The sequence below is a fragment of the Schistocerca nitens genome, chromosome 8 (genome assembly GCF_023898315.1).
Source record: "Schistocerca nitens isolate TAMUIC-IGC-003100 chromosome 8, iqSchNite1.1, whole genome shotgun sequence".
Classification (NCBI taxonomy): Eukaryota; Metazoa; Arthropoda; class Insecta; order Orthoptera; family Acrididae; genus Schistocerca; species Schistocerca nitens.
In genome coordinates this window covers 634,162,493-634,175,256 of record NC_064621.1, presented here as the reverse complement: position 1 = coordinate 634,175,256, position 12,764 = coordinate 634,162,493, and the positions used below count along the sequence as shown (strand labels likewise).

The following is a 12,764-nucleotide window of genomic DNA, read 5'->3' as shown; positions in this document are numbered from 1 at the left end:
CGTGCTTGTGTGACTTTTCGGTACTTGTAGCTGACATGCAAAAACCAAGAAATTACTGTCAATTATATGATTCATTCAACTTTTCACATCGCGTGACATTTACCGATACCGTGCTGGACTGAAAAAAACAAATAAATTGCCATCTTATTGTGGACTGACAGAGATTATGATGGATCTGTCTGACTTTGGGTTATCTGAACATCATCTGAGCAGTGCCTTCGTTACGTATGCAAGCAGTTATCTACATCGTACTGTGACACACCCATTCTAAATAGCTTTAGAAAACGTATCAAAGTCTTAAGTACTTCTTAGCTTGTTACTTTGACGTGGGGTGCTGTTTTTCTCAACCGAGATGCTGAAAACATACTAGTCATCTACAGTAATAAATTTAAAACTTACGTTGGATCTTTCCCTTAAGATTTGCAACACAGGGATAAGCAGGGATATTTGGTAGGTCCTAGTGTCTGTTATCATTTGAGCTCACGCATGTATATAAACACGGGTGCTGGCGAGAACAGTTATCGCAGTCATCCAGGTGAAGAGACCTGAAGATGAGGCGAACTCTGGTACCTGTGGTGGTGGCAGCCCTGCTCTGCCTGGCGCAGGGGGTGCCCGTGAAGTCATCCGGCAGACCCGCCAACCAGTTCCCAGACGGTTTCTACCTGGGCGCCGCCACCGCTGCATACCAGATAGAGGGCGCTTGGAATGAGGATGGTGAGTAGATGCAATTGGAGCACGTATCGTGACGCCATGTTATGTCCATCGGTGTTGCCCCAGAATAAGTCACGTACCTGACTGCAGTTACTCATGAAATGCTGAACAGAGAGGTTGATTCCGTGAAGATTTTTCAAACTTTCAGGATTGATGAAGCGTAAATGTAGCAGTTTTAGGTTCAAAATTCAAATGGCTCTGAGCACTATGGGACTTGACATCTATGGTCATCAGTCAGCAGTTTTAGGTATGGGACGCTAGTCTGGAAACGACCGAGTGGAAAAGTACAAGCGAAAATCTACTCAAGTTCCATCTTAGCCTCACACAGTGCTTAAACTGAGTGTGGCCCAACTTCCGAACTCTGATTATGACTTACAGAATTCTTGCTTAATACTGCCCAATAGCTTTAATTTCCCCTGTTGATGGGTTAGCAATAGTGCACGTAATTTTATGTCAGAGATGGTACCATAACAATGAATTTCATTTACCTGTACAAGCCTAGAAAGTTGCTGCATTTACAACAGTTGTTCAATATACCGTCCCCCAGCGTGCAGGTACGGAAGCTTCGCACAAAGTTCTGTTGTATACATTCTACTATCCACGGAATGGTTTGCACAGTGTCGCAGGTAATAGTAATTCTTGAGAATTGTTGCCAGGAGATCTTCTTCAGTCTTGTCTTTTACACAGGACTTCTCACATGTTCCCACGAGAAGGAATCTAATGGGGTGAAATCAGGCTTGTCCGCAACACAAAACTTCCTCTGCATACCCATTTATCGGGTAATTTCTGATCAAAGTGTTCACAGACCCTCAATCCAAAGTGAGGTGGGGCTCCATCACGTTGTAACTGTTGTGACCAGGCGAGGCTGCTTTCGTTTGGCCACAGCTGTTGATTCTTTGATTGTTCAGTGAGGTGGCGCATCAAACTAGAACTCGTGAAATATTAGTTAACTGTATTACATAAATGAGTAAAAGATTTCCTTGTGTAGACACACTTGCTTACCTCATGACTGCTGAATAATTTGCGACTGTAATGGATTAGCAAAGCATCCTGTTCTCCTGCAGTGTAATGTATACCATTGAAAAACATGTACGTCCAATTCAGACTTCACAAACATTGTACTACTCGATGTTGATGACTGCTGAAGAGGACATCTCGAAGTGGGGAGGCCTCTTGCTAGTGCGACACAATAGTGACCTTAGAACGAGGGAACTGCAGAGCTGATGGGGCAGGCACGGTCTTCAGGAGTGCCTTCCACACGCCTCTGCAAACTGCAGAGAGCCCTAGCTAATGTCCGTGGTATCGATTTGCGTTGCCGAATTTGGTGCAGCAACACGATCTCTGCACGATACCATAGAAATCACGTCCATTGACGAATAATAAGTGGAATACGTTCCAGAAACGAGGGTAGTATATTTCTGATGAACACTGTGTACACCGGCGCATTTCAGCATAGAGGAAGAAGAAATGGTCCTAATACGTAACCATTGACTATGTTTGCTCAAACATTGACTGGTAATCTTTGCTGCTGCCTCTTCACAGCTCTAGCATGGGCGTTATCATTGGCCCAAACACGACTACTGCTACTATTTGGCAATCTGTCTGTGGTGAGAAAGGCCGTGAAAAGTACACATGTGGGGAAAAGAGGATCTGCTGTAAGCAGATGCAAGAACCATTGGCTGAACGCAACAAGCAGTAAGGACCTCTACACTTAAGCACCCATCGAGATTGTCCAGCCTGCAATTTTAGCAGCAGTAGTGCCGCTGTATGTATTACACTGTCAGAGATATAAGAACGAATTTCGCTAATAAATTTCAACTCGGTCGTTTCCAGACCAGGCTCCGTTGGCTCAGCTGATTCATTTGCTCTTCTCCATCATCGCTACGACTTCTAAGCAATCACCGCATGTACAACCGTGGTGAACCCAAACATAATTAAGTTTACGATCAAAGTTTTAATTTGCCGTTCACAAATGTTCAATGTGGACTTCAATGGACGTAAGACAACATCGCGAGGACAGTCACATTCATCCCACACTGTTGTGAGCATGTTCGGTGTTACACCATTCAGCGCTGTTGATATGTGGCATCGGAGATTACCCGTGTTGTTTGAAGGGGATGCACAGGGATGGAATCTTCCGCAAACCTCCTCAAAAAAGTCCAGATAACGTGAAATCAGACGGCTTTGGAAGCTCATGGTGCAGCGCAAGATCGGTTCATTTCTTATGGTCTATCCCTAGTAGAGGCTGCTCATCGTGAAGAACTGGTCTTACGTGCAAGTGCAGCTGTGGTGATTGAAAAATGACAGTATCACGCTTGTTAAAGTATTTCGGGATATTATGCCGTGGTCGAATGTGTTTCTTGAAGAAAACCAACGTTTCATCTCCATCTGAAGCGGATATCTTCATGGGGTGGGGGGAGGGTGTTGTTGCAACTCCCATGAATGTATGATTGGCGCCTTCGCTAGCTACTGACTGCAGTAACAGTTCGTTTGCACGTGCTACTGCACAGAGGCGTGATATGTTTACGAAACTCGAGCGCAATTGGCCATCGACGGTTGCTGTCGTCCGTTATTGCTACAGTCCCACAATAGAAGACTGGTACATGTCGAAATACAGATACCATTCGGATTTACACTCTCCTATCCTGCATGTGTTGCTCATTTGGCACTGAGGGAAGGACAGACATAGCTGTGATACGGCTCATCCATAGCCTAGAGGACGTTCGCACAGTGAATCTTTTCAGTGTACTTAGCGAGGATTTTTTAAAAATACGCTGACGGAATAAAATTCAGTGCCAGACTGGGACTCGATAGGAAGTCCTTACTTAGAGGTCAGTTCGAATAACGGTTCAGTACAGTTTTCAGTTTCGTGGAAGTGTTACGTAAATGGTGCTGTCATATTTCCATACGGTAGGCCCCTCTACCTGTGCCGGTATTCCTCCACTGAGAATTTCAGTGCTTCGCTATCAGCTCTTCGGCTTTAATTGGCAGGCTCTGAGCACTATGGGACTTAACTTCTGAGGTCATCAGTCCGCTAGAACTTAGAACTACTTAAACCTAACTAACCTATCACACACATCCATGCCGGAGGCAGGATTCGAAACTGCGACCGTAGTGGTTGCGCGGTTCCAGACTGTAGCGCCTAGAACCGTTGGGCCACCCCGGCCGGCACGGCTTTAATTAATTACCTTAAATATACATTCTAAATAGCAGGGCTTTGACTTCAGAGTTTAGAAGAGATGGAAGAGGTATTGGAGGATTTATACATTCGGTCGAGTCGTGAGGATGTAAAAGGAGTTGCATGGTTGTTAGAACTGTATCAGCAAAGGTACGACATTCATAAAGGGGACACGCCGCTATAAGTGGAGGCGAGGAGTACTGTGTTGTCAGTAGGGAGGCAGTAACAGCAGATATCGTCGGCTAAGAAGGCTCAGTGACTTCGAAAGTGGTCTAGTCGCTGTATCAGGAAATTTCAATCCTAAAGCTGCCTACGTCGGCTGTTGGTGATGTGAACTGTGAAGTGGAAACGCGAAGCGAACATCACAGCTAAACAAAGGGCAGGCAGACCTCATATACTGACTGACGGGGACTGTCGAGCATTGCGGAGGAGCGTTGGGAGGAATCACTCACCGGTGAGTCCCAAAGAGCTAACAGCCAGCCCCAAGACTGCATAAGCAGTTAAAATGATTGCCTGAGCAGCTCATCGTAAGTCACACATTTCTGTAATCAGTGCTAAACGACGCTTGAGGTGCTGTAAAGAGCGACACGACTGGATAGTGGATGACTGGAAACTAGTGCTGTGTAAGGGTGTATCACACTATCCACTATGCACTATGCACGGTTAGGCTTTGGTGAATGCTTCAACTACTTTACGTGCTACACTATGTGATTAATAGTATCCAGACACCACAAAAACACAAGTTTTTCATATCAGGTGCATTGTGCTGCCACCTACTGCCAAGTACTCCATATTAGCGACCTCAGTAGTAATTAGCCATCGTGCGAGAGCAGAATGGGGCGCTCCGCGGAACTCACGCACTTCAAGCGTGGTGAGGTGATTGGGTTCCACTTGTGTCACACGCCTGTACGCGAGATTTCCACACTCCTAAACACCCCTAGGTCCACTGTTTCCGATGTGATAGTGAAGTGGAAACGTGAACGGACACGTACAGCACAAAAGTGTACAGCCCGACCTCTTCTGTTGATTGACAGAGGTAGCCGACATTTGAAGAGGGTCGTAATGCCTAATAGGCAGACAATTATCCAGACCGTCACACAGGAATTCCAAACTGCACCAGGATCCACTGCAAGTACTATGACAGTTAGGTGGGAGATGAGAAAAGTTGGATTTCATGGTCGAGCGGTTGCTCATGAGCCACACAACACGCTCCAAATGACAAACGACGCCTCGCTTGGTGTAGGGAGCGTATACATTGAACAGTGGAAAAACGTTGTGTGGAGTGACGAATCACGGTACACAACGTGACGATCTGATGACAGCGTGTGGGTATGTCGAATGCCCGGTGAACGTCATCTGCCAGTGTGTGTAGCGCCCGCAGTGAAATTCGGAGGCGGTGGTGTTATGGTGTCGTCGTGTTTTTCATGGAGGGGGCTTGCACGCCTTGTTGTTCTGCGTGACACTATCACAGCACAGGCTACATTGATGTTTGAAGCACCTCCTTGCTTCCCGCTGTTGAAGAGCAATTCGGGGAAGGCGACTGCATCTTTGAACACGATCGATCACCTGTTCATAATGAACGGCCTGTGGCGGAGTCGCTACACGACAATAAAATGCTTGTAATGGATTGGTCTGCAGAGAGTCCTGACCTGAATCCAATAGGACACGTCTGGGATGTTTTGGAACGCCGACTTCGTGCCAGGCCTCACCGACGGACGTCGATACCTCTCCTCACTGCAACAATCGGTGAATAATGGGCTGCTATTCCCGAAGAAACCTTCCAGCACCTGACTGAAGGTATGCCTGCGAGAGTGGAAGCTGTCATCAAGGCTAAGGGTGGGCCAACACCATACAGAATTCCAGCATTACCGATGGAGTGAGCCACGAACTTGTCAGTCAGCCAGGTGTCCGGATACTTTTGATCACATAGTGTATCTTGTGTAGTTTCTATAGTGAAGTACACAGTAGGTGATGTTTCGGTTTTGGGACTGTTTGTCACGGTTACGATGTGCTTACCTTACTGCTTTTGAGCAAATGCAAAATGTGGAAGGATATGAACACATTTTATGACACTCCATAGTGCGTGTGGTAGAGGCACTATTCGGCGATGATGATTATTTATATCAGCATGACAATGCAGCACCAGTGAGGGTATTATTTGTGGGCAGTAGCATTCCTGAAATGGACTGGCCTGTCCAGATCAGTTAGAACATCAACTTCGCTCCAGACCCCACCGTCCGACATCACTACCTTCTTCGGCTTTAGCTCTTGAGGAAGAATATACTGTCATTCCCTTGCAGCCTTTCAGACACGTCGTTGAAAGTGTCACCAGCAGAGTTTACAGTAGAACAATACTGACAAGAGGTAACTGTTTTGCCGGACATTAGTTGTTTCGAAAACTGAGTAACCTTTTCATCCTGCTGGAAACAAGTGTTACTGGTCTTCACAACTAGCGTTCTATGGTCCTGCATATTCCCTCCCCTGAGTTGTCACAGGTTACACGCGCCTTTCCAGATTTACACTTTGAATTCAGAGCAAGTGAGGGGCCGTAATTATATCCACCAGTACCAATGAAGGACACACAAAGATTCTCAATGTCCATCAACTTGATGTCTCGGTGATGATGATGTCCCAGTGCAGAAGCAGCATCCGGTGTGGTGTCCGGTTCTCTTGAGCTACTCAGTTAAATCTTCCACAGACAATTTGAAGAATTTCTTTTGTTTAAATGATGATGTACGACTGATTTTTCAAATACATGATTGTTGTTAATATTAATGAGGTGAGGCTGTAAAGAAAGTTAGTAGCGATTGCGAAAAGGCTCTCTAACTATCGAATGAGAAGTCCTGTATAAAGTTCAAGGATGACAACAGGTTTAATTAAACGAAATGAATTAGCAGAGAAAGCTGCAAACCGCTTACAAAAGATGTAATAGATGTTCGACTACAAAGACATCCGACATAGTGTCTGTATACACTGATCACCCAGAACGTTATTAGCACGGACCTACTGTCGATATAAAACAGTGCAGGCCACAGCAGCGGCAAATGACGAGGAATGACTGCTAGTCAGACACGTGGACGTCGCATGCAGTGTCCATGCGTATGTACAGGGTGTTTCAAAAATGACCGGTATATTTGAAACGGCAATAAAAACTAAATGAGCAGCGATAGAAATACACCGTTTGTTGCAATATGCTTGGGACAACAGTACATTTTCAGGCAGACAAACTTTCGAAATTACAGTAGCTACAATTTTCAACAACAGATGGCGCTGCGGTCTGGGAAACTCTATAGTACGATATTTTCCACATATCCACCATGCGTAGCAATAATATGGCGTAGTCTCTGAATGAAATTACCCGAAACCTTTGACAACGTGTCTGGCGGCATGGCTTCACATGCAGATGAGATGTACTGCTTCAGCTGTTCAATTGTTTCTGGATTCTGGCGGTACACCTGGTCTTTCAAGTGTCCCCACAGAAAGAAGTCACAGGCGTTCATGTCTGGCGAATAGGGAGGCCAATCCACGCCGCCTCCTGTATGTTTCGGATAGCCCAAAGCAATCACACGATCATCGAAATATTCATTCAGGAAATTAAAGACGTCGGCCGTGCGATGTGGCCGGGCACCATCTTGCATAAACCACGAGGTGTTCGCAGTGTCGTCTAAGGCGGTTTGTACCGCCACAAATTCACGAAGAATGTCCAGATAGCGTGATGCAGTAATCGTTTCGGATCTGAAAAATGGGCCAATGATTCCTTTGGAAGAAATGGCGGCCCAGACCAGTACTTTTTGAGGATGCAGGGACGATGGGACTGCAACATGGGGCTTTTCGGTTCCCCATATGCGCCAGTTCTGTTTATTGACGACGCCGTCCAGGTAAAAATAAGCTTCGTCAGTAAACCAAATGCTGCCCACATGCATATCGCCGTCATCAATCCTGTGCACTATATCGTTAGCGAATGTCTCTCGTGCAGCAATGGTAGCGGCGCTGAGGGGTTGCCGCGTTTGAATTTTGTATGGATAGAGGTGTAAACTCTGGCGCATGAGACGATACGTGGACGTTGGCGTCATTTGGACCGCAGGTGCAACACGGCGAACGGAAACCCGAGGCCGCTGTTGGATCACCTGCTGCACTAGCTGCGCGTTGCCCTCTGTGGTTGCCGTACGCGGTCGCCCTACCTTTCCAGCACGTTCATCCGTCACGTTCCCAGTCTGTTGAAATTTTTCAAACAGATCCTTTATTGTATCGCTTTTCGGTCCTTTGGTTACATTAAACCTCCGTTGAAAACTTCGTCTTGTTGCAACAACACTGTGTTCTAGGCGCTGGAATTCCAACACCAGAAAAATCCTCTGTTCTAAGGAATAAACCATGTTGTCTACAGCACACTTGCATGTTGTGAACAGCACACGCTTACAGCAGAAAGACGACGTACAGAATGGCGCATCCACAGACTGCGTTGTCTTCTATATCTTTCACATCACTTGCAGCACCATCTGTTGTTGAAAATTGTAACTACTGTAATTTCGAAAGTTTGTCCGCCTGAAAATGTACGGTTGTCCCAAGCATATTGCAACAAACGGTGTATTTCTATCGCTGCTCGTTTAGTTTTTATTGCCGTTTCAAATATACCGGTCATTTTTGAAACACCCTGTACACTACTGGCCATTAAAATTGCTACACCAAGAAGAAATGCAGATGATAAACGGGTATTCATTGGACAAATATATTATACTAGAACTGACATGTGATTACATTTTCACGAAATTTGGGTGCATAGATCCTGAGAAATAAGTACCCAGAACAACCACCTCTTGCCGTAATAACGGCCTTGATACGCCTGGGCATTCAGTCAAACAGAGCTTGGATGGTGTGTACAGGTACAGCTGCCCATGCAGCCTCAACACGATACCACAGTTCATCAGGAGTAGTGACTGGCGTATTGTGACGAGCCAGTTGCTCGGCCACCATTGACCAGACGTTTTCAGTTGCTGATAGATACGGAAAATGTGCTGGCCTGGCAGCAGTCGAACATTTTCTGTATTCAGAAAGGCCCGAACAGGGCCTGCAACATGCGGTCGTGCATTATCCTGCTGAAATGTAGGGTTTCGCAGGGATCGAATGAAGGGTAGAGCCACGGGTCGTAATACATCTGAAATGTAACGTCCACTGTGCAAAGTGGCGTCATTGCGAACAAGAGGTGACCGAGACGTGTAACCAATGGCACCCCATACCATCACGCCGGGTGATACGCCAGTATGGCGATGACGAATACACGCTTCCAATGTGCGTTCACCGCGATGTCTTCAAACACGGATGGAACCATCATGATGCTGTAAACAGAACCTGGATTCATCCGAAAAAGTGACGTTTTGCCATTCGTGCACCCAGGTTCGTCGTTAAGTACACCATCGCCGGCGCTCCTGTCTGTGATGCAGCGTCAAGGGTAACCGCAGCCATGGTCTCCGAGCTGATAGTCCATGCTGCTGCAAACGTCGTCGAACTATTCGTGCAGATGGTTGTTATCTTGCAAACGTCCTCATCTGTTGGCTCAGGGTTCGAAACGTGGCTGCACGATCCGTTACAGCCATGCAAATAAGATGCGTCATCTCGACTGCTAGTAATACGAGGCCGTTGGGATCCAGCACGGCGTTCCGTATTACCCTCCTGAACCCATCGAATCCATATTCTGCTAACAGTCATTGGACCTCGACCAACGGGAGCAGCAATGTTGTGTTACGATAAACCGCAATCGCCAAAGGCTACAATCCGAACTTTATCAAATTCGGAAACGTGATGGTACACATTTCTCTTCCTTACATGAGGCATCACAACACCGTTTTACAAGGCAACGCCGGTCAACTGCTGTTTGTGTATGAGAGATCGGTTGGAAACTTTCCTCATGTCAGCACGTTGTAGGTGTCGCCACCCGCGCCAACCTTGTGTGAATGCTCTGAAAAGCTAATCAATTGCATATCACACCATCGTCTTCCTGTCGGTTAAATTTCGCGTCATCTTCGTGGTGTAGTAATTTTAATGGCCGGTAGTGTAATTTTTTGGGGAGATGCTGAAAAGACAATGTCGCATCTAAAGCTAGTATCCTGTGATGATGCTACTGTCGTAATGACGGTGATGTATCCTTGGGCTATGGCGTCTCCTCCATTGTGTCCTAAATCATGCTTAGATGTACGAGTAGAGTAATGGTAATTAGGGGTTTGGGTCTGTGGATAAAATCCGAGGGAGATGGTGGACGTCTGTGAAGAATGTAGTAAATGTATGGACGAATTTATGGAGGACACTAGAATGCTGGTTGGATGACGGTAGACATGTTGTGTTTCAGGCAAGGGAGAGAGCATCTGGGACCACATGCTGCACACAAAGCCCAACGCGACGTCAGACGGCAAGAACGGCGACGTGGCGGCCGACTCGTACCACAAGTACAAGGAGGACGTGCAGCTGCTCGTCGGCATCAACGTGAGTATCGACGCTGGCAACACCTCTGACTGGTCAACATGTGGCACCTAACTCATGTTCGATGACAGGTGGTTTGTGACGGGCCTTTGATGGGACGTTGCATAACCAAACATTTCTCAGAACTTCGAAATATAACACATTGCTCTGTTAGCTGATATCGTCACGTCGCTGTTAACTAAATTAGACAATTGTTTTCAGTACTAGTTTATTGCACGTGTTCAGTCATACAATGTGTAACAAAACGATGTAGACAAACTTGGACGGGTTGCAGAGCGCATCTGGACGGACAGTTTCTAATTGTAGCCCACGCAGCGTCCAAATTACTGGGGCGAACGTCTCCTGGTAGACCATTCCTTCTACAGCAAATTGTAAGTAATACTGCTACCTTTGATGTTCTAATGCATCTTTATTGCACTCCTAACTTGTAGCTGTCTTCTGGAACTTTCACACATGAGCCTACATTTTCTCTGAGGAGATACTATTGTCTTGCTGTTCTATGGAAACGGTGCGCCGGCGCCATTGGACACGCGCCATCTTTGTGTGTGCAAGAAAGTCGTTGTTGGGCTTCGGTATGGAGTAGTCGAGCGCATCACCACCTCTGATAAACAGTGTGAAAATACTGAGGGAAAGTACAGTTAAGAGTTGAAACTGTTACGTCACTTCATAGGAGAAAAGCGTTTGAATAATTCAGTTATTTCGGGGAAAGGCGCGCGCCGTATTAGTAATGAGCTTTGTGTTCGAAACAGTTGAAAGGTGGCTACACTGAGCCACAGCGCCAGAGATTGCGCCAAAGAGTTTTATTCCGCCGCCTCCACTGGCAGTTCTTGTCGAGAAGTCGTGGTGGGCAGTGCTTGTTGAGATGTAGCAGTGGTGAGTCGTTGTTGAGAAGTTCCCATGGAGAGTGCTTGTTCAGATGTTGCCATATTGTTTTGATGGGCTAGACACCAGATATTGTTGGATTGGGGATGCTGTAATGATCAGAGTGTGCTTTTCGTCAATATATATTAAGGTAAAAAATTCTTTTTTTTCATTATTTCAATGTCGTAAACAATAATGTCTCTTGGTCACAGGTTCAGTCAACAAAGCATCTGGCTCGTTTTCTTGTATTAGACTGTATTTCTGGTTTCTATGTGTAATTATAGTATTTCTGTTTTTTTTTAATTACTTCAGTATAAATGGTGTTTAAAATATCTGGTCTTATTGAGGAAGAACCGTGCCAGATGTGTACGTTGAATCACACTTCCACACACAGAACAGCTACACTTGTGCCTTGTTCTTTCGTAGCTTTCATAGTTGCTGGGGACTTAATTAATTAATTAATTGTGTTAACGGAAATTTCGTTTCATTCTTTATTGTTGTTCTATGCAGTCAGATTGCGGAGTAAAACTAGTCAGGGCCAACCGGTTACGAGACTGCGTAACCGGACAGACAGCTACTAAAAAATTAAAAAGTATTTGCATTCATTATATATATAATTAAGCCCCCATGCACAGTGTCGTGTTATGAATCAATAATTTTCGTAGAGGAGCATATTGACACTAATACATAAATGAAAAGTCTTCCAATATCAGTGATTATTTATTTAATTAACGTGGAGACGCAATGTAGCAGTGGCTACTTCTAAATGAATGTGAAACGAGCGTAACTGTTAACACGGGACTGGATGAGTTTAGGCTTTGTAAGGAGCAATAAAAGAAAGTAGTTTGACTTGTACTGTTACTGTTTGAAAGTGAAATTTTCCATTTTTTTAACTGAACAGCTCTAATAATTTAAAAGTATAAGAGACACGTGCTCGTATTAGGCAAATGGTCAGGTTTATTTCGCAACAAAGCGTGATCTCTATCAAAAGCCCGGGTACTAGAATCCGATGGTCCGATAACTGCAAAACTTAGTATACTATAAATAAAATGACATTAGGAGCTTTACAAGTTTGTTTGCAATTGGGGGTGGACGATATTTAATGCAATTGTTACAACAAAGCTTTTACTAAGTAGCACCTACTAAGCAAATAATGCGCTTCACACTTTCCCCTGTTAAATATTTTAAAGGACGGGATTGACCACCGGAAAAACCGTGATTTCGCCTTGTACCTTGTTTCCCGTCAACAATGAGAAATCTGAAAATTGACTAGGAAGCACTCCTTAACTTTGCTTCTGCAAAATTATGTTTATTTGCTCATAATCTGATTGTTAGCTTCTTGCGCCAAAGTCAGGAGACAAAGTCATAAACGCAGATAAAATGACGTGCAGCTTACACGTATTTATCTGTAGAAAAGATGAAAAAATGATAAGATGCAGAGTGTTTACGTAGGAATGTATTATATTTTTTATTTTGTGCAAAAATTGTTGCATTAATTGTTTCCTATGTCCATCTAGCTGAATTGAGGGCGGGTGCCCATCTG

The 12,764-nt window shown here is 45.1% G+C and overlaps 1 protein-coding gene across 1 annotated transcript in view; it reads left to right on the top strand.

The window, feature by feature from the left end:
* The first annotated feature begins 551 nt into the window (after positions 1 to 551).
* Positions 552 to 12,764, top strand: part of LOC126199711 (myrosinase 1-like) — a 51,372-nt gene continuing 39,159 nt past the window's right edge. Inside the window, exons 1-2 of the mRNA XM_049936638.1 lie at positions 552 to 714; positions 10,230 to 10,363. Coding sequence (XP_049792595.1) covers positions 552 to 714; positions 10,230 to 10,363 — 297 coding nt within the window. The remainder of the gene's footprint in view (positions 715 to 10,229; positions 10,364 to 12,764) is intronic.